Raw genomic sequence first — 22,949 nt, forward strand, 5'->3', positions numbered from 1 at the left:
TTGACTGTTTTCCAAACTCTCAGCTAGTGACAAACATTCCCTTAAAAAATTTTGGAAGTGTGGCTTTTCTTCATAACCATGATCCTAAACGTTCAAAACTTGATCCAAAAGCACATAAATGTATTTTTGTAGGCTATCCCACTAATCAGAGAAGTTACAAATGCTTTGATCCAGTTTTGAAAATGATGTTTGTGACTATGGATGTCACATTCTTTGAAGGAACCTCGTACTACAGCAACTCCCATCTTCAGGGGGAGAGCAACACTAGTGAAGATGGTTTTTTAGGTGGTTTTGATTTAATGTTTGAATTTGTCCATAATGATATTCCTCACAACCAGTCACCGAAAGAAAGTGAGGAAGAAAATACAAAATTAGTGGAAACAAATGAATTAAATATTGAAAATGAACAACCTTTGGTGATGCCATCTCAAAATGAAAAAGCCGAAACAACAAAGATGCGTGCGAAACAGTATAAAGGCCTTGTATATTCAAGGGAATATCTAGCACAGAAAAGGAGCGGCACTATTCCGCAACATTGACAAGAATTTGATCTGAGGTTGGATCATGAAATTCATTATCATTCTCCAAAAATTCCTGAAAATATTCCTCCAGGTAATTCTAATTCTTCCAGTCAGCTTGATCTTCCCATTGCTCTTAGGAGAGGTGTTAGGTCTTGTACAAAACATCTCTATCAAATTTTGTATCTTACAAAAATATTTCACCTTCATATTGTGACTTTATTTCACAAGTGTCTAGTGTATCCATTCCTAACAGTATCCAAGAGGCTCTAAATGTTCCTGAGTGGAAAGAAGTTGTTTTTGAGGAGATGAGAGCTTTGGAAAAGGATGCTACTTGGGAGAAAGTGGATCTACTGGATGGAAAGACAGTTGTTGGTTGTAAATGGGTGTTCACTCTGAAGTACAACTCAGATGGATCCTTGGAGAGATACAAGGCTCGCCTAGTAGCTAAAGGCTTTACTCAGACATATGGAGTGGACTACTCTGAGACCTTTTCTCCGGTGACGAAGCTAAATACAGTTCGAGTACACTTATCTGTTGCAGCTAATCTTGACTGGCCACTGAATCAGAAGGATGTGAAGAATGCCTTTTTGAATGGAGACTTGGAAGAAGAAGTATATATGGAGCCTCCACCTGGTTTCACTGAGAAATTTGGAACTAAGGTATGCAAGCTAAAAAAGTCTCTATATGGACTTAAACAATCTCCCAGAGCCGGGTTTGAAAGATTCGCAAGGTTCGTTAAAAGTCAAGGATATAGTCAAGGACAATCTGATCATACTCTTTTCACAAAAAGATCCACCAAAGACAAGGTTTTGGTTTTGATTGTCTATGTTGATGACATAATCTTGACTAGAGATGATATTGAAGAGATGAACAGACTAAAGCAGAGCCTAGCCAAGGAATTCGAGATTAAAGACTTAGGCCAGCTAAGTTACTTTCTTGGAATGGGAGTGGCAAGATCAAAGAAGGGCATTGTGGTTTCGCAACGAAAATATATTCCAGATCTCTTGAAAGAAACTAGAATGAGTGGAGGCAAACCTTCAGACATTCCGATAGAAGTTAATGCTAAACTTGGAGAAGTTAAAGATGGGGTTCCAGTAGATACAGGTAGATACCAAAGGCTGGTAGGAAGATTGATTTACTTGTCACATACACGTCCTGATATTGCCTTCGCTATGAGCATGGTGAGCACGTCCTGATATTGCCTTCTCAAGTATCTAAAAGGCACACCAGGAAAATGACTCTTCTTCAAGAAAAATGAGAAGGGAGGGGTTGAGGTGTATACAGATGCGGACTGGGCAAGCTCGACCACTGATAGGTCAACTTCGGGGTACTGCACATTTCTTTGGGGCAATTTAGTTACTTGGAGAAGCAAGAAGCAAAGTGTAGTTGCTAGAAGTAGTGCTGAGGCTGAATTCAGATCAATGGCTCAAGGAGTGTGTGCGGTTCTTTGGCTAAAGAGAGTGCTAGCAGATCTTAAGAGACCAGTGAGTTTTCCTATGAATTTGTATTGTGATAACAAGGAAGCTATTAGCATTGCTCATAATCCGGTTCTACATGACAGGACTAAACATGTTGAGATTGACAGACACTTTATAAAGGAGAAGCTTGAAGAAGGAATAATCTGCACTCCGTTTGTACTAACCACGCAGCAAGTTGTAGATGTTTTGACTAAGGGCTTGTTGAGACACCATTTGAACTTCAAGTTAGCAAGTTGGGCATGATAGATATCTTTGCACCAACTTGAGGGGGAGTGTCGGCAAATTAAGAAAGATAGGATTTGCAACAAATTAAGAAAGATATGATTTGATTGATTAAGAGATTTGAATAAATTTAGGAAAGATTAGATTTGAATAAATTTAGAAAAGTCATATCCTAGGATTAAGAGAAAAATTTAGTCAATCCCTGATTGAGAGAGATTCTAGGGGTTTGTCTTTCCTATCTTTTCCTATTTAAGTTGTATGCTCAATATGTTTTCATGATTAACAAAGAAAATTTTCTTCTTCTCTCCCTCTATATTTCGCCACAAATTTTTTTTTTTTGAAATCTAAATAAGTATTTATTAAATATCAAGAGAATAAGCGTTAAAAGCATCCCAAAGATAGGCACGAGGTGTTAGCTCTCACACAAACGTAATAAAAGAAAGTATCAAAAACAATTACATCTGAGCCCAATACAAGTTGTACCTATTGACCCATTGTTTAGCTAACCCATCTGTCATAGCATTAGCTGCTCTCCTAACCCAAGAGGTAACCAATTCATGTTTCTGGTTATCCATTTAAACTTTCTCATCTCATCCCTAAAACACCAAATAATAGACTCCAGATCTTTCAGTCACCCTATCACCATTTTTGAGTCCCCTTCAATCTCCACATTTGGTAGGGCCATATCACTTGCAATCTGTAGCCCTCTCACAGCCGCAAGCAATTCCACCCTGATAGAATCCCCCACTCCTACACGACTGGAAAATAGTGCAATGATAATCCCTTCTTTATTTCTCAGCACCCCCCCATGCCAGAAGGGCCCAAGTTGCCTTGATTGTTCCCATCAAAATTTAATTTTACGAAGTCTGCAACTAGGGTTTCCATTAAGTCTTTTCTTTTTCTTTTTTGGAAGAAATTCTAGCCACTACCCCTCAATTTCTCTAAATATCATCGAAGGACCAACACGAAAAAGAATCCATGGTCCTAGCCAATGTATTACCCTTACCAATATGCAGTCTCTTACCGCTTCTATGCATCTCTCCTTTCCTAAGAAAATTTTGTTATTTCTTTCTTCCCAAAGAATCCATATTATTGTTGATCTAGCACTTCTCCACATAATTCTTCCCCTCCTTTTAGGCCAAATAAAGGTCAAAGGGTCAAAAAGATTATCTACCTACGTTGGAAAGGACCACCTGCAACCAAACAAAGAGAAAAGCCAATCCCACCTATTTGCAGCAAAGGGGCAGGATATTAGTAAGTGGTAACAATTTTCTTCATTGGATTTACAAAGGGTGCACCAGTTTGAAGTTAAGCGTAAAAAGGGTGTTCTTTTTTTGTAACAAATCATAGTGTTGATCTTCCCATGGTACGCTTCCCAACAAAAGGCTCCAATTTTGGTAGGAATAAGTCGATACCACACTTCCTTAGTAGGGAGAGGCTGAGGAGAAGACAAACAAAGACTTGAAAAGAGAAGCACAAGGAAAAAGACCTTCAAGATGAGGAATCCAAATATGTCTATCTGGTTTGGTAGGACCCAAGAAAACGGAGTCAGTCCAGAAGTTGCAAAAGCCCATTCAACTCTACCATTTCAGCATCCCTTAACCCTCTTCGAGAACCAAAATCCCAATTATGATTCAGTGGAATGATAGGAGAAACAATAGCATCTGAGACACACTTGTTTTTGTACAAAGAAATTGAGCAAAGGGAAGGAAACAGATCCTTAAAGAGTTGAGGAACCAACCCAAAGATCTTCCCAAAACTTTGTAGCCACCCCGGAACACACATCATACCAGATGAAGCTAAGAAACCGGTGAAGAAATCCATGAATAGCTTTCCACGGTTAGGCAAAGGTATCCCGATGAGAGATTCTTGCATCCTATCCAGAGTTCATCCCTGCCATGAATGCTAGTAATCACTTGGTGCCACAATCTGACCCTCTCCAAAGGCCACCTCCAAATCCATTTACCTAACAAAGCTAAGTTCTTTTTATCCTTCTTTAGATCTTTAGTCACTATTTCCCATCTCAATAGGTGACCTTTTTTTATCCTCCTTAGTGCCCATAGGAAATCCCTCATTAGTCATTGCCTTCTCAATCTTCCTAGCTTCCTCCTGCAGAATCCTAAACGCTGACGAATAATACAATGGCAAATTTGCTAAAGTTGATCTTGTCAGAGTAATTCTCCCACCCAAAGATATGTAGTTCTTCTTCAAAATTGCTAGTTGATTTGCACACCTTTCTAAAATTGGGAACCAAAAACTACTCTCATTAGGATTTTCTCCTAAAGGAAGCCCCGAGTAGGTCAAAGGCCAACGAGAAATGGAACACTCAAGCCTCTCCGCGGTAGCCTCCGGTTCTCTATCCTCTAAATTAACCCCCACAATGCAACTCTTTTCAAAATCAACTTTGAGATTCAAGACAGCTTCAAATTGGAGGTGGGCAACTACAATATTATTACCACCAATTTTCTAACCCCTAGTTTCCCCCTCCTTATTCACCTTTGAAATGAGTATACTAGAAACATCCACCACTAGAGTAAAGAGGAAAGGGGATAAGGGATCCCCTCGCCTCAGGCCTCTATTTGCCTAAAAAAATCCTTCACCATCAGATTAACCAACACAAACTAGTGACATGATTTAAAACATTCCCTTACCCATTCGCACCATCTATTACCAAAGCCACAATTCCTCATCACCTCAATCAAAAACTTCCAATCCACCAAATCATAGGCTTTCTCCAAGTCCAACTTGCAAATAAAACCTTTGTAGTTAGATCTTTTAAGCATTCCCACACACTCATTTGCAACAAGAATTTGGTCAATTATTTGTTTATCTTAGAGGAAAGCACCTTGGAACTGGCTCATTAAGGATGGGAGCACAACTTTAGTTGCATACATAGGGCCTTGGCAATAATCTTATAAATACTAGTCACCAAATTGATGGACCTAAATCTTTAGGGTTACTAGCATCCGGCTTCTTCCAAATAAGGGCCAAAAAAGTAGCATTAATCCCTCAACTAATGAAATGTTGTTCTGCAAATTCATAGAAAGCCTCACACAAGCCTTCTTTCACCACTTGCTAATAGTCCTGATAGAAAGGCATTGTAAAACCATCAGGACCAAGGGCCTTAGATCTATTCATAAAGAAGACATCCTTCCTAATTTCCTCCTCTTCAAAGTTCCTTTCCAACCACCTTGCTACTTCTAGATCCAATACAGGCCAGTTGAACTCTTCCAAAATCTCTCTGTGATTCAAAGATCTCTTGAAAATATATTAAAAGTGATCAACAAAAACTCTAACAATATTCCCTGTATGAGACCTCCTCCAAATCTTTTTTTTCAAATCCCTTCTCAACACTCTTTCCTCTTCAATCAATCCACCTTGATTTTCCTTCTCATCCAATTCTTCGATCTGACTCATTAGCGGTTATCTATCTACCAAAGTGCTCATTGTTCCATTCCTTAATCTTTTCATTCAATATTTGAAATTTCTTGCAGAACCTCACTCCCTTCCATTCCACTCTTCTCAACTCTTCATTACACATCTCCACTTCTCTCACAAAATCTTGATGAGTCAACCACATATTTTTTAATCTATATAGATGTTGACTAGGCAGGTAACGTTAATGATAAAAGGTCAACTTTGGGGTACTATAGTATGGTTGTAGGTAATATTGTTTCGTGGAGAAGGAAGAAACAATCAATGGTTGCTAGATTTTCAGCTGAGGCAGAGTACAAAGCTATGGCTCATGAAATTTCTGAGTTGCTTTGGCTTTAGCCCCTGATGGAGGAATTGGGTGTTGAGTATGACACGCCATTATTGTGACAATCAAGTCGCCATTAACATTACCCACAATCCTGTACAACTTGATAGAACGAAGCATATTGAGGTTGACAGGCATTTCATCAGAGAAAGAGTGGCTTCTGGAGATGTTTGTCTACCTTTCGTTGCATCTGAAGAACATCTGAAGAACAGTTAGTTGATATTCTTACCAAAGGAGTCTCCAAAGCAAAGCTACAACATGATACAAGCAAGTTGGGCATGATTGACATTTATGCTTAGCTTGAGGGGGAGTGTAGAGAAGATAGGCCGAATGGCCCATAACCCATAGTTGTGTTTTATATGTTCTATTCTGTTAATGGGCCTTTTCTTATCGGCCGGTACATATCGTTCCAACAAGAACCCAATACGCAGAACGTGTATAAATCATTCGTTTCGTTTCTTTCGTATGTATCGGCCGATACGAGCCCGTATCGGGATTTAATACCAAATCTCTCATTAATGTCGTTTATTTAAGTCTAATTTTTGTTTCATTTATTAGCCAATTACTCCAAGGCAAAGTTAAATTTAAATTTGAATTTTAGCACCTAATTCAAATTCTTTCATTAATTCCTTTAATTAATGACCCCCTATTATTAGTTTCGTTTTGTTAGAGTAAAATTTTCAAATTTTAGCTATAGCAAGATTTGAACCTTGGTCACTTGATTTTAAGTTTTAACCACAAGTTCGCCAATGAGCCACACATATTTGCTTGCTATGATTATATGTATTTTTTATTTTAAGTAAATTTTCACTTTTCTTAATGAGTGACAAGTTTTTATTAATAAATGATAGAATTAATTATTAAAATTTATATACTAATAAATACTAAGATTAATTATATTGGTTTTTGAAAATTGGCATTCACATTTTAGTTTTTTTTTTTACATTTTAGTTATTCCATCATTTTTTCAACGGTTACTAATTGTGTCCCGATATGTCACATTTTATATAAACCATTAAATTATAGTTTTTTACATATTTGTGCGTATCTTGATTTTTCGTCCATATCCATACGTATCCAAAGCGTATCCCAATATGTCTCTTGAAATTGTCTTTTAGATACTTTGAACCTTGCTTGCCAATGCTATCACTGCTGAATGCCGCAGCTATAGTGCCACTGATGAATATATTTCTCTCAATTTGACCCATATTTCACTCTCTTAATCGGTTTTTAGTTGATATAGGGATTAAGAGTTAAAGACATCAGTGGCATTAGAAGAAAAGTTAATCTTAATTGATTGTTCAAAAGAGAAGAATGATCTAACCTGTTGCCTACTGAACAGGTAAAATGGTTGCCAATTTGACCATCCAAGTGAATGGACTTCTGACTTGGTCGATATTTTTTCAACTAACCAATTTATAGGTTGGACTGGACCCCTTTCTGTTCACACTGGTAGCTGATGTCTTTAGTAGACTAATAACCAGAGCTGATAGATAACAGCTAATAAGAGGGTGAGCCTCCGTTTAATTCTCATGTGTTGAATAATTCTAGTGCAATGTCTCAATTTTGTGTTGTGTCTTCTGCGGCTATCATTGCTAAAACCAATCAAGAGCACCTACAGCAACATTCTTCTGCTACAGATTGTGATGCAATAGAATAAAAGGAGAGGGGAAAATTATTGCATGAGAGGGAAGACAAGGAGCTAAGGAATCGGGGAATGATTCAAACCTTTTTTAATGAATTGGTAAAATCTGAAAAGATGCTGTTAAAGGTTAGTGGGGTTGAGGGTGACACTGTGACACTCACCCTGATATAGGCCAAAACCTTGAATGATCTTTCTGACAAGGAGTGTGATTGGTAGAATTCCTTTCAAGCAAAATAACACCAAAACTGAAAGATCTTCCAGATAAGGAAAAAAAAACATCAAAATTTGATCCAATCAACAAATTACATTTATAGGATGTAACCGTCTTAGTTTTTCAGTTCAGAGTTCAGAATTAAGAAATCCTACATTTCCTTTCCCAACATCCATTCATCTTGTCCTAAATCTGATGTCAACTATAATTCATATAACCCAGTGATCTGGATAGCATCGAAGAAAAGAAATTTAAAATGTTAATATTACTGTCATATTAAAGGGTAAAGCCCACTCATTATGACAGCATAAAAATGGACCAGATAATCCTAGACACACAAATTACTTGCAAGTAAGAGAACAAGACAAAGCAAACCTGTGCAAGAAATGTAGCAAGGAAATATCTTAGGCTAGTTAAAACAGCTATCCTCTCAGATATTTGAGCAGCTGCAGAATAACAAAGATGTTGTATAGAAGACCCCTCTGTGAAACATCCGCGTATCAATTGAATAGTTCCATCAATAAATGCCTGTGGACCTCTCTCAAACACCATGAAGTATACCTTTTGGGAATCTGATCCCTAAAACAACAATAAGACAAATTAGAATAACCATATTACCATGGAATATGGACCAAAATGTAGTTTGCTCCAAATTTAAAAAAGAAAAAAAGCAACTTGTTGCTTCTCTGGAGTCTGGACCATTATGTACTAACCTCAGCTCTAGATTGCCAGAAGTGTAAATTCTTCTGGACGTGATGCAAACTTGTCAAGATGTGATCCAAAATATCATCCAAAACATCAAAGATTCTAGATGCTTTGGTAAGGCCCCTACACATGTTAAGTTTGCAGCTATGATTAGAATATTTCCAGATTTAAAGTCTGAATCTATAAATTTAGCAAGGTTTCATCTCCAATAAATAAAAAACATGTTGTCATTGTCCATACATTTCATTATGTTCAAGGACACTAATTTGGTAAAAATGCTTGTAATGAATTTGGTTAGTTAATTTTATGCTTAAGCATTTCTCTCAAGGTTCCAAGTTAAGACCCATTAGCATGAAGACAAATCACCACGCCCCAGTAGATCCACTTTGTGCTTCTTTCAAGAACACCCAGTGTTTTTTATTGGAAACAGTAACTTCATTAATACAATATTAAGTACAACTGTCAACCCCTAAACAGGTATTGAGTACCCATTATCTTTATTACAAAACTGCCCAGAACATACTCTCCCTCACAGTCCCTTGTTTAGCCAATCTCCCTTGTTATATTGAGGATTTCCCTTATGGGCTGTCTATAAATCTAGGCTCCCAACTTACCTGATTGCAGCTAATTCAGGTTTCTATATTTAAAGCACGCGCCAATCTCCCAATTGTTTGGCATAACACCTTGAAGCAAGGCCATCACCTCTGCTCTCAATGCGTCCTCCACTCCTATCGGCCCCGAAAACATAGCCACAATTCATGGATGAAGAGAGTAGCACACATGGATGAAGCAAAGAACAAATTCTTTTAAAGTTTCAAATAGTAAAAAAACACTAATACATAAAAATATAGAAACCTGAACTTTAAATAACTTAAATGCTTTAAAAATCTTATTATCTCAGATCATCAAAATACATATGCATAACATATAAAAAAATCATAGTGAAAGTGAAAGTAAACACCTGTGGATCATAATTAAATGTTCTGTTGTTAGGTGTTACCTTAACACCTACTCAGATTGTATTCTATTTTCCTTTTAGTGAAATATTATTTTTATTTGTCAAAAAAAAAGTACTCTGTCAACCACATATTTTGAGGTATTCAGGACCCAGTTTGTGACAGGCCAGTAGTGCCAAATCAGATCACCTATGCTTCTAAGCTACAAACAATGTTCTCTCTATTTTTGTCCCACTACCATGACCCAACATATAGCCATTTTAATGTATGAGCAGCAGTGCCCTTTTCCATAACCTAATGGACCTGTCAGAGCTAATCCTTTGAATGCACTTCATGGAATTCCATTCTAAACCAGCATATTTGTTGAGGTGAGGTCAGTTCCACAGGTTAAAACCCACCAAGTGGTTCACCATTTGATAAGGCATGCAGTGAAAATCATTTCTACATCACCGCTATATAAAAACCATCAAAGTATAATGCGATAAAAAATTGTGAGTAGTCAGACATTTTCACCACCTAATACTCACTGTTTAATACACACCCTCCATTACATTGGTGGTGGATAGCAGTATATCGTATGGCTCAAAATAATTTTGATAATTCCACTTCTGCCCCTAATGTAAACTATAAACAGGGTACCCCACTTCAGTTCAATCAACAATTCATTTCTTTGTACTACAGATGTACAAATTATTGGACATTGAGTGTGGGTTATGTATAGCATTGTAATGGGTTGTAAGGGTGTGCGTTAGTGAAATACTAGTGAGGTCATGCTGTTGCATTTCTCTTATTAGTGAAAAAGAAAGCTTCGAGGTGCAACCTGTGGACATAGGCAATATGGCCAAACCATTTTAAATCTAGTGCTCTCTCTTTCTCTCCCTTTGATTTTCTGTTATTTGTGTTCTCTTTCCTTCAGTGCACGTAGAAATTGTGTTGCCCACTGTGCCACTCCCAACAAACTGGGATTTTGCACCAACTTGTATTTCTTCTTCGGTGTTACACATGTTGAAAATGGCAAGTTCGAAATCTACCTGGTTCAATGTGCCAAGTATTGACGACTCCAACTATGCATTCTGGAAGTTGAAGATGCATGTAATGCTAGTAAAAGAAGATTGTGCAACCACTTTGGAAGGAAAAAAAAAAAAGAAGAAGAAGAAGAAGTCTATCAATATGGAAGATGAAAAATTTGATAAGAACCAAATAATCATGGTGGACAATCTTCTCGCTTTAGAAGATTCAGTCTTATTCAACATGTCCAAGGAAACCACTTCCAAGGGTTTGTGAGACAAGTTGCCTAATCTCTATGGAAGGAAATCAATGTCTATCTACAACCTGCGGATGAAGAAAAGAGCCTCTCTGCAGGAACACTTGAATGAATTCAACAATCTAGTAAGCAAATTAGCAATTGTAGAGGTACTCATTGATCATGATGATGAGAAGTTTGCTCTTTTGCTTTGTTTTATGTCTAATTCTTGGGATAGTTTGATTATGAACTTGAGCAACACAAAAGATCTGCCATTGGAATCTATTGTTTCTATATTGCTCACAAAAGAGTCCTATAAAAAAGTTGGACAGAAATCTCCTGTTGGTGTAATGATGGTAAGAGGAAGATCTAGTGAGAAAAATAGCTCTGGTATAGATTAGACAAGATCCAAGATGAGAGGCAAAAGTAAGGGGCTCAGGTGTTGGAATTGCAGCAAGAAGGGTCATCTTCAAAAAGATTGTAGATTATTCAAAGAATTCCTGAGAAAATATTGTTGAAGTAGGCAACTCATCAAAAGGCAGTGAGGTGTTATTAGTTGATCCACATGAAAGCTTAAAGCATAACTGGATATTGGATTCTAACGCTTCTTTTCATATGGCACCGTGCAGAGATTGGTTACACACATATCGATCGTACAATGCCGGGATATTTTACATGGGTGACAACAACAAATGCAAAATAGTGGGAGTTGGAGATGTCAAAATCACAATATTTGATGGCATCACTTAAATTTCTAGTATACAATATGTTCTAGAATTAAAAAAGTCTCCTACAATTTGGAAATTTTGATGAGAACAGCTACAAGTCTGCAAGAAAAAAAGCCAGTTGAAGATCACTAAAGGGGCTATGGTAGTTGCAAAAGGACAGTGTTAGGAATTGCATCAAAGTCTTTTCGAGGAACCATATTGGCATTTGGAACTAAGCACATTAATTTACAGTACCATTTTGTCTGTAAAGTAGTTGAATGCTAGATCTCATACTTTAAGATCCACACCAATGACAATGTTGTTGATATTTTTCCGAAACCAATGACAGGAGAGAAGTCTATCTAGTTCTGAACTCCTGTTGGAAGCTGTTCTCAAGAATGTTTTTCTCATTGTGAAGGGAAATGGTCTTCAAGTGGGAGAATGTTGAGGTGAAGTCGGTTCCACCTACTAAAACCAATCAAATGATCCACCATTTGATAAAACATGCAATGATAACCATTTCTTCATCATTGCTATATGAAACATCAATGTATAATGGTGGGGCAGTCAAACATTTTCACTACCAGATACTCACTATTTAATCCACACCCCCCATTACATTGGCAGTGAGTGGCAGTAGATCATATGGCTCAAAATAATTTTTATAATTCCACTTCTGCCCCTAATGTAAACTATAAATAGGGCACCTCACTTCAGTTCATAACCTCTCAACAATTCATTTCTTTGTACTTCAGGTGTACAAAGTATCGGGCATTGAGTGGGGGTTATGTGTTAAATTGTAAGGGGTTGTAAGGGTGAGATTCTAGTGAGGTGATGATGTTGTAGTTCTCTTGTTTTATAGCGAAGAAGAAAGCTTCAAGGTGCAACCAGTGGACATAGGCAATTTGGCCGAACCACTTTAAATCTGTTGTTCTCTCTTCCTTTCTTTCTTTTGGATGTTTTCCTTCCTTTTGAGAATGTAATAATTGTGTTGCCCGCTACACCACTCCCAACAATATTGAATGAATAGATAGAGAAAAGATAAATGAACTCCTTGATTTCCTTGTCAGTTACAGAACCCATTTCTCTCAAGACTTCGTTCAAAAAATAAAGCTTTCACTTATCAGGCAAAAACTTGAGATTATGCCTTAATTTTCAGAATATCACAAGTTGCTTTGAGAGTGGGATTTTCTGGCTCAGACAAACATGCTGACTTGCTTCATGAATTCAGTCATTTAAATAGGAGTCGGGATTCATATAGATGGCAATTGAGCAATACAATAAATGACTTCAAAAGACCTTGTTCTCGTCTTTTTTTTTTCTGTAGGCTCGTTCTCTTCTCTTCCATTAAGATGATTCAATCGAATGGAGAGATTGTTCTCTTCCACATTCTAGACCAACAAGTAAATATAGAAAAACAGGTAATAAGAAGTACCAAATGACGAGAAAGAAAAAGAGAATACACCACAGGGAAGAAGATCAAAAACTTACACAGACAATTCTAGCGACTTTGATGGCAATGGAAGAGGAAGGCCCGATCTCCGCCTCCGATATCTTGAACGGGATGTTCGTGTATATAGATTTAAAACTTTTGCGAGTAAATTTGAATTGAATGAAGGAACGAAACTGAGAAGTCTTGTCCAGGCTCCACTCGAATAGGCGGAGATTAAGGATTTAACATCCAATGCTTTGTTTCCAGGGTTTGCAGGTGAAGCAGCCATGTGTTTCTTTCTCTAGCCGAGCTCTGCAACTTCCGGTGAGACTTCGTTAACCGAGGAAATGAGGAAGAATTTCAGGCGTTTGAATATGGCGCATTTTCCGACTTCCGGAAGAGACCCTATAAAGCTCGGTTCGAGGTAGAACGTTGAGTTCGGCTTGAGTTAAAAACTCGAGTTCGGTTCGGCTTGAGTTCGATTTGAGAAAAATAGTTTTATAAAAAAATAAAAACTATTTTTTATTTAATATATATATATATACTTTTTTTATTTCTCTCTATATATATTCAAGTTTGGCTCATGAGCCTCACTCTATTTGGCTCAAGCTTGGCTCATTTATTAATCGAACCTATAAATTGGGCTCAAGTTCGATTGAAACCGAGCCAATCTTGAAAAGCTTACGAAGAGCTCAGCTTGGCTCATTTCCTAAATGACAGGTTCCACTTTTATGTAGGTCCATGTGCGATTTTAGATCATGTTGGAGAGAGTTTGAATGTCTAGCAGGTGATCCCAACTCAACCACAATACCCATTACCAATGCCGAGTCGGGATCTTTTGCCAATAAAACACTTTCCAACCCTCTAACAACTTGATCCAAGTCTCAGACTAGGACCCTCCATAAAAGTGGAACCCATCATGTATGAGACGTTCCGTATAATATCATGTTGGTAGGGGGGTGGAAAGTGTTTTGTTGGCAGGTGATGTAGTTTCATATATGGCAAACCCATATTTTTTTGCAAAAACCCTATTGACATTGCATCTAGTTGCACATTGGGAACATCTCCTCAAGGTTCAAAATATTGATATAGGGTGATATGTTGATAGGGTGTATTGGCCTGTATTAGTACCTTTTTTTTATTTTTTTTTAGAATCTAGTTCGGAGGGGCCGGTCTATCCCTTGAACCACTCGTCGACCTGAAACACTCATTGTAGAGGCATATCGAGAAGGCTCTGATACGATACGAATCAACTGATATGGGCCGATACGTGACAATATTTTAACCTTGCATCTCCTATGCTAAAATCCATGGTCTCAATGTACGGCTGAATTCTCATGATTTTAGAGTGTGTTATAGGTGAGCAAATGGAATGGAATTGACTTCAAATTGGGCATTGAATCGACCCCATCTATTATGTTAGAGAGTAGAGTTCCGTTCCAAATTCTTGAAACTCCCCACCTAGTCCGGTTTCAAGGTCAATTTACCCTACCTGAATCGATTTACTAAATTGGCCTTGGTTGGCCTTGGAACCGATTTTGTCTTGAAATAAACCTCACAATGCTTTTAAGGATGGAAAATGTTTGAATCCAAATGCTCATGATTACAAAGGCTATGATCTCTCTTGACCATTGAGCTACTTGTGATTTGAACATTTGTTTTCATTTTAATAGTTGAATGTGTACAATAAATAATGCAAAAGGAAATATCTACAAATTTTAAATTTTAATAATAAGTTTTGAAACATGTATTAATATATTATGATAATCTACACATTAGATTGCTCAATTTAATTAATAAAGATGATATGGATTTTAAAATATATATTATATTTATTGAAAATTAAGTTTTTTAGAGAATATGGTTTTTTTAAGGGGGACGAGAGTAAGGAAATAATGGGGTTTCCATGGGTAGACCCCGGACCTCCAAGGCCAAAAACAACCCATGTAATTGACCTTCACATGGTAGGTTCTAGTTCTAGAAACCTGGAATTGACCCCTACAAGCAAGGGCGGAGCCGGTGGTGGTAGAGGGGAGCCATAGCCCCCCTATGCCTTGAAATTCCCTATAGTAGTCATTTAAAATTTACATATATTTTGCCCCTCCTACCCATGTTTCCTATCTCTTGCCCCCCCTATCCAAGTTTAATATGCTTTGGCCTCCACCAATAAAAAATCCTACCTTCGCCCCTGCCTACAAGGTAGGTTATACCATTATGGTATAGGTTTTACAATAGAGCCGAACCGACCAACCCTCTCTGTGTGTGTATGTGTGTATGTGCACGTAGAGATTTTGCTTGCAAGGAATCTCATGATTATGTCTAGTTAAATGGTAAATGTCGTTTGACCCAAGAATTAGGTTAGGGTTTTGATTCTTTAATCTAAGGTTGGTTTAGGCTTGGTTGACCCATCCCACTTGTCATGATACCCTTGCATGTATAGGTATTCTTGTATGCTTTAACTTGTGCTAACTTGAAGTTTAGGATTTCTTTTCATGTTTATTTTGGTTTTTCTTCTTTCATCGTGAAGTAATACCTTAAAACCCATAAACCAAATTTCAATTACTTAAATTTTCAAATTGTATTATAAGAAGATATAATTAAAAGGCTACGCATTAAGTCAAATTGATATTGGATTGAACCCTATAGGGTCGGTGGTGCATATTTGGAAGTTGCATGTTAACTAGTCAGGACGGGGTGAGTAGATCTGGAGATATCAGGACGAAAGAAATTTCCATTGAATGTAAATCCGAAATGCAGGACCAATCTTTCAATGCTGTTTCTCTTATGCGGCTATTTGTTTAACCCCCGGATCTATTTTCTTTTTGTGTTATGGGAGGTAGAACCTGTCTGAATTCTAATTCGGTTGAAGAAGTTGAACTGTATGCAATTTCTCAAGGTCTAGAGAAAGCGCGGCAGCTCGGATGCAAAGAAAATGGTGATGGCCATAATGGTCGTGCCTTGGGCTTTTGTCAGTGACCAAGGGAAATACGGCCTCTTTCCACTATGCTGATACTTGTTTTGTAAATAGACACTTTAACTTTCTTGTGCACCAGATTCCGAACCGGGTTAAATCGATATCACAGGATATCTTTTTATTTTGATAACTAGTAGGGACCTGTACTATCCATGGGAAATTTTGAAATATTTAATAATTTTATTTTTATTCAATATTAATTTATAAAAAAATAATTATTATTAGTTGAATATGAACAAATATTTTTTAATAATTTTAGTTTTATTAATAAATTATAGTAATTTTAATATTTTTTATTCTTTTTATTATTTTTAAAAGATATTTTGATTTATTTGAAATAAATAAAAATATTTATAAAAGCTAACATTTTTATTAATTTCACTAATAATTGACAATTATATAGAAATGACAACGGGGTGGATTCAAGGCAGGGCACTCCATCCCTTTCCCTGCCCCATAGTCAAGACACTCTACCCCATCCCTGCCCCGTCCCCCGTGTCATGCGGGTTCAAAGAAAGGTAACCACTCATCAATGTTAGGCGAGTTCAGGGGCAAAGCACCCCATTCCTCATCAAGGATGGAGAATCCACGAATTTCCCTACCCCGTCCCCAATATTAGGCGGGTTCAAGTAGAGGTGTAAATTGGGTCGTGCTGGGTCGGCACGACATGACCCACATGTGACCCACACAAAGTGCGAGTCGTATCATGCTGGCCCACGAGTTGTCCCAGGCCGTGCCTCTCTCCTCTACGATAATCTCGGGGGTCAGTTTTGCCCGACCCATGGGTTGAGCCCATACGGGCTCGTGCTGTGCCGTGGGTCGGGCTGGTCCACGGGCCGGGCCTTTGGCTAGGCCATGCCGCACACCAGGCCAAGCTCAAGGCAAGGCACCCACTCCCCGTCCAAAGTTTTTAAAATTGTACCAGGGTCGAAAGGTCTGACTGTTTAGTCCAGACAGATGACCAACTCTGACAACAAAAAAAAATATAGAAAAAAATGCCAAAAACTGTTGTCTGAGTTGACAATTTGACTGCCTAAATCAGCGGTTCGCTAACCAAATAAGCAGTTTTTGGACAAAAAAAGGTTTTGAGGTGAAACAATGCTCGGCTCCCAATTTTTCTGGTCTAACCATCTGGTTTGATCCTGTTTTGAAAACCTCCGTCAACCCAATATTCTATTTGATGATAGAAATGATCAAAATGATATATTGAGTATCAACCACATGGTAAATTTCTAAAAATACACTAACTTGTCTTTAGTATTCAAAAATGTAATTTTATGAAAATTTATTGTACTTGTGTTATTTTGAAAATTTATTCAAAGTTATTTAATTTTTTATTAAATAATTTATTTCCTTTTAAATTGGTTTAATTACAAAATTATACTAATTTATCTTATAATTTCTAATATACACTAACCAATAATTTTCTTTTTCCAATATTATACTACTTTACATTAATAATTTGTATAGTTATTTGTTCAAATTATACTTTTCCATTTCCAATAGTCATTTATCTTTAATAATTTTCAATAATTTGCAATGAAAATTACAAAATTTTCAATGGTTTTCCAAAATCTATCAAATGTAATAAATTTTCCAAAAATTTCCAAAATATTCTAATAATTTTCAATAATTTTTTAATGCATTTTAAATAAACTTTCAAATACTTTATATCTTTTAATTTCAAAAATGTTATTTTTCGAAAATGTAGTTTTATGAAAATTTTATTACATCTGTGTAACTATGGGGATTTATTGATTTTTATTTTAAATTGTTATTAAATATATATTTTTATTTGGTAGTTTACTAACAAAATTACACTAATTTATCTTTTATTTTTCAATATAAATTAATTAATAATTTCATTTTCTAACATTATAATATTTTTTCCACCATTTGTATTTGGTTATTAATTATAATAATAACAATAACTACAATTTTATACTTTTAGATAATTGTTCAATATAATTCTCAAATTTATAGAAATTAGTTAAAGAATTTTCAATTTCTATAAAATGCTGTTAATGAGTTAATTAATACCAATATTTATTAATTTTTTGTAATTTACTAACCGTATTTATTAACTTTTGGTAATAACACTATTTAATACTCATTGAATATAGGTGGGATTAAATATTAATCGTATTTAACTATTTATTAATTAATACGTATATTTTAAATGATGAAGAGTGGATTTAGATTCGGGGGGTGCATTTTAAGAATTGATTAGGGAGTGGGACAATATGATACTTTCCTATTGATTTAAATGAGATACCTTAAGAGAGAGATTATAGGAATATTTTTAAGTAGTTAGGTGACATGGCTTAATGGGAGTGGTGGGAGGGGGAAATGAGAGAAAGTCAAAGAGAATGTAAGGTGGAGATAATGGAGCAAGGAGAGGCATGCATGGTGACAGGGACCCATGCGATGCAGGGGCTACGTTAAGAGAAAGTTAAACAATAGAAATATATAAGTGTATATAATTGTTTTATATTTTTAACTTTTTAATAAACAATCCAATCAAACTTAACCTAAGTTGGTCGGTTTTCTAGTATTTCAGATCAACTTTGGTTTAATATATATATTAATATTTTATATTTTATATTTATATTTTTAATACGGGAAAGTAGAAAAAATCTCATATTTCTTAATCTAAAATATTTTATTTCATATATTTAATTTTTGTAATTTATTTTTTAATAATATCATTGTAATTTATGAAATTTAAAGTTAAGTTTTAAGTTTAAATCTTTTGAACAAACAAACTAAACCGGAAATAGACCCAAATTGATACAACCTGAGTTGGTGGGTTTTCACTAATGGTTAATCAATTTCGAATGACAAACTACGGACTTGACCAAATCGATTTGGTTGGCAAAATAGTTTGCAATTGAACTGAACCAATCACTGAACACTCCTAATTTCAACTAAATTTATAGTCTAATCTCTAATAAATAACAATAGTTTAATCTCCAATAATTATTGAAAATTTATAGCAAATGTACATAATCATTGAAAATAAGTTTATAATGGAAATAAAATAAACATATAATAAAAATACAATAATTACAAAAATATACTAAATTAGTCAAATAGTGTAATCTCAAATAATAGTTTAATCTCTAATAAGTATTAATATATAAATTATAAAAATATATACTTACTAAAAATAAATTTATAACAAAAATACCATAAATACGATAAATTAAATTTCAAAAGTTAAATAATAGTTGTTTAATCTCCAATAATTACTAATAATTTTCTATTAAATAAAAAAATATATTTTTATAAATAATTACTGAAAGCATATTTATAAAAAACAATAAATAATTTTTAAATATAAAATAAATATTAATTATAGTATATATAAATATATAATGAATATACACTATTATTGTAAAATTATTACTAATAAATATAATTTTATTGATAGCTATTTTCTATAATTATTAATTGATATAATTGAAATTAGTTATTTCCAATATTATTTAGTTATTGAAATAATATTGTTATTTAAATTCTTAAATATTAATTATTTATTGAATTTAATAATCCATAAAATTACAATCGTAATATTATTACACAATTCGTTATTGATTTTGTAAAATATTAAGTTATTATTAATATGCATATTATGAATTCTATTATAATTGTTTTTGATCGGGTTCTTTTTGGGGAGCTCGGACCGCGGGTTCCTCTTCTCGGAGCTTGTGGCTTGAGCGTACTGCCGTGCCGAGCTGTCACTCCTGCTAGGTCACCCTTGGTTGCTTACACGGGTTGGGTGGCCAAGAGGTCGGGCCAAATCTCCCTCCATCAATTGCCCTCCACTTTCCTCGCGCTAAGGGTCTTGCCCTAGTGCGGGGAGTTCGCGAGGTGACGGGTGGGTTTGACTCGTATTTTAACCAGTTGACTGATGGCGTGAAGTGTGCGTATATCAGGATATTTCCGAATTCCTTGAGCGCCAAAAAATCATAAAATGCGCCAATCCATTTTTAAATGCTGGGAGACGTGACGGCGGGCGTTATTTCAAATTCAAAAAATGTGCCACTCCTGCCTTCTATGCTGGGAGACGTGCGCTGACGTAGCTTCAGTTTCCAAAGACGTGCAGCCAGTCACATCTCGATCTTAGGAGGTGTGCGGTCAGCTTGATCGTGAGCCGTTGGATTTGCCTCGATCAGAGTCGTTGGTTTTTGGTCACTGTGGGTATAAATAGTGGGAGACCCCCAGTCGTTTTCCATCGCCATTCTCTTGCGTTCGCTTCTTGAGCTCGCGTCCAAGTTTTTAGCTCGCGTCAATCTTCTGTAGTCTATTAGCTTTTTTCCGGGTGAGTCAATACTTTCTTCTATCCTTTCCTCCCGATAGATTTTTCTGGGTGAGCCAGTACTTTCTTCCTGGTTTTCCTTTCCTCCCGATGTCTAGCTCGGACAGCTCAGACAGCCTCTTGATGGGGTTAGATGCAGGTTCCACGAACCGAGCTGCATCCCCTGACAGCCTTAGTGAGCCCGAGGTAGAGTTCGAGGAAGAGTTCGAACCCGTAGGCCGAGTCACCTCGGTAGTTTAGCGTCCTCCTCTCGTCGAGCTTGGATGTTAAACAAGTTCGGGTCCTATGACGCCTGAGGGGCTTTACTGCCTTATCACCTAGTTCAACCTGCCCAGAGAGTATACTTACTTTATACCCTCCGACAACTTCCCTTGGGAATAGCTCATTGCCGGGCTGCGCCTACCTTTCCATCCTCTTATCGTCGAGGTTATGAACCATTTCGGCGTCACCGTCGATCAGCTCGACCCGAATTCTATCCGCAATTTGGTTGGGACTATCTCCCTCTTTTGCGAACACATTCTGCTTTTAGACCTAGAGATCTTCTCTTCTATTCTCATGCTTAAGAAGCAAGTGGGTCCCCTTCCCGGGCGTAGGCGGGCGTACTATCTGTCTCCTCACCTAGGGTTCAAGCTTTTACATGATCTTCCCAACAAGGTCAAGACGTGGAAACGAGACTACTTCGTGGTACGAAGTGCAACGAGGTGGCCATTCCAAACTGGGTGGGGGTTGGCTGCCCTTGACCTCGGTGTTACGCTAGATAGGGAGACGGCGAAGGGTCTCCGGGACTGGGCCCAGCTTTGGCGAAAATGCCACCATTATCTGATAGAGGCCAAGCTCATCCAAGCTCATCAAACGGCCCAGGGCGGCTATGCGGCCATTTAACCTTTGGACCTCTTTCAATTTCCGGGACGGTCTCATGTCTATGATTGTTTTAATCTTGTCTGGGTTGGCCTCAATGCCGCACCGGTTAACGATGTGCCCTAGGAACTTGCCCGATGTGACACTGAAGATACATTTGTTCAGATTAATCTCATGTTGAATTGTCTCAGGATTTGAAATACATAACAAAAATCGCGTATTAGTTCGTGCGAGAACTATGTCTTGACGACCATGTTGTCTAAAAAGCACTCTATCTTTGTGCCAATTAAGGGTTGAAACAGCTTATTCACAAGCCTTTGAAAAGGTTGAAACAACATTTTTTAATCCGAAGGGCATAACTTTGCCCCACACCGAAGTCTGTAGGAAACTTCATTGCCAAATAGTTGGTGGAGACCATTGCCTGTAGGACATGAGTGATTGGCCACCCTATTATGGCATTGTATGGGGAGGGGGTCGTGACTACTAGAAAATCGTGGTTGAGTCTGACTGCATAGGGCCATGTGCCAACTTCCACAGGTACTGTCACTTTCCTGAGGGCCTTGACTTCCTCTCCACTGAAGGCCATTAGAGGAGTGTTTGCGGGTTTCAACTTGCTTCTCCGCAACTGAAGCTGGTCAAACGTCGACTTGAAGAGAATGTCTGCTAAGCTACCTAAATCAACAAGCACGCGTCTGACTTCGAAGTTGTTGATCCTTAGTTTTATGACAAACGCATCATCGTGGGGGTAGTGGACCCCTTGCGCATCGTCTTCCATGAAGAAAATTGGTTCCTTTGTCTTCGACCTCTTTGGAGGGTTCTGCTCTTCTCGGGCAACTTCGCGAACTGACGCCCGGGCCGCTGCCAAAGTACAACCCGCTACTACCGAACCTCCCACTATCACGTGGTTGGTTCCGCGAACTGGCCTCTCTTCCAGAGGCTGTCTTTGCGACTGTTCGGCCAGCCTGCTGCTGGACTCGGGAGCATCATTACTGTGCTCCCCTTGCCGACCTGTCTTATTATTATTATTATTATGTTGTTGTTGTTGTTGTACAAAATTTCTTAAGTACCCGCGACGGATGAGTCCCTCTATCTCGTCACAGAGATTATTACAATGTTCAGTACTATGACCGTGGTCTCTATGGAAATTGTAGTACAAGTTTTTATTCCTCTCATTTGGGTTCCCTTTTAGACGAGGTGGCCACTTTACGTACGGGGCGTCTTTGATCGTCATCGAGATCTTAGCCCGCTTCGTGTCAAAGGGCGTGTAGTCTGTCCGACCTACCATGGGAGTTTGGAACGACTGACTTGGTTTTGATGCTCGAGCTGGATCCTTCTGGCTGCCTCCTTGATTGGGGAGTTCTTCTCTCTTCCTTTTTTCAAACCCTCCCCCAGTCCTTTGGTTGATCTCCTCCTCCGTTTGTATGAACTTGTCCGTGAGCTTAAGAAACTCAGCAATGGTCGCGGGCTGGTTGGCCACTATGTGCCACTTGAACTCCATGTACTCCTTGTGTGTCACCCCCATCTTGGCCGCCAAGAGCAGAACTGCGGGGTCCAGGCGTGGGATCTGTAGGCATGCGTCATTAAACCGCTTGATGTAGCTGTGGATGGACTCCCCTTCCTTCTGGACCATGCCGAGGAGGCTCTCCTCGGTTCGGGGGCACCGCTTGCTGGTGACGAAGTGCATGGTGATGACATGCACGAACTGGGCCTAGCTCCTTATTGACTCGAGGGCCAGGTTCCTGTACCAGGTGCGAGCCACTCCTCTGAAGGTGGTAGTGAAGGCTACGCACATACAGAATTCACTGGCCCTAGCCAGGTAAATCTGGGACTGGAAGGCATCGACATGGTCGCTGGGGTCAAAGGACCCATCATACTTGTCGAGTGGGGGGAGTTTGAAGACTCTAGGCATAAGAACT

General features: G+C 37.7%; 1 protein-coding gene across 2 annotated transcripts in view; it reads right to left on the reverse strand.

Annotated features, from left to right (window-relative positions):
* Positions 1–13,785, reverse strand: part of DGS1 (dgd1 suppressor 1) — a 74,602-nt gene extending 60,817 nt beyond the window's left edge. For both annotated transcript variants that reach the window (XM_088955566.1, XM_088955565.1), the window contains exons 1-3: positions 12,940–13,785; positions 8,551–8,665; positions 8,213–8,416 (exon numbers count right to left, since the gene is read on the reverse strand). In XM_088955566.1, the coding sequence (XP_088811692.1) occupies positions 8,213–8,416; positions 8,551–8,665; positions 12,940–13,169 (549 nt within the window). In that variant the 5' untranslated portion in view covers positions 13,170–13,785. The remainder of the gene's footprint in view (positions 1–8,212; positions 8,417–8,550; positions 8,666–12,939) is intronic.
* Between the last annotated feature and the right edge of the window lie 9,164 nt (positions 13,786–22,949).

This window comes from Nelumbo lutea, chromosome 7 (genome assembly GCF_056320005.1).
Source record: "Nelumbo lutea isolate HS-2025 chromosome 7, American lotus-T2T, whole genome shotgun sequence".
Taxonomy (NCBI): domain Eukaryota; kingdom Viridiplantae; phylum Streptophyta; class Magnoliopsida; order Proteales; family Nelumbonaceae; genus Nelumbo; species Nelumbo lutea.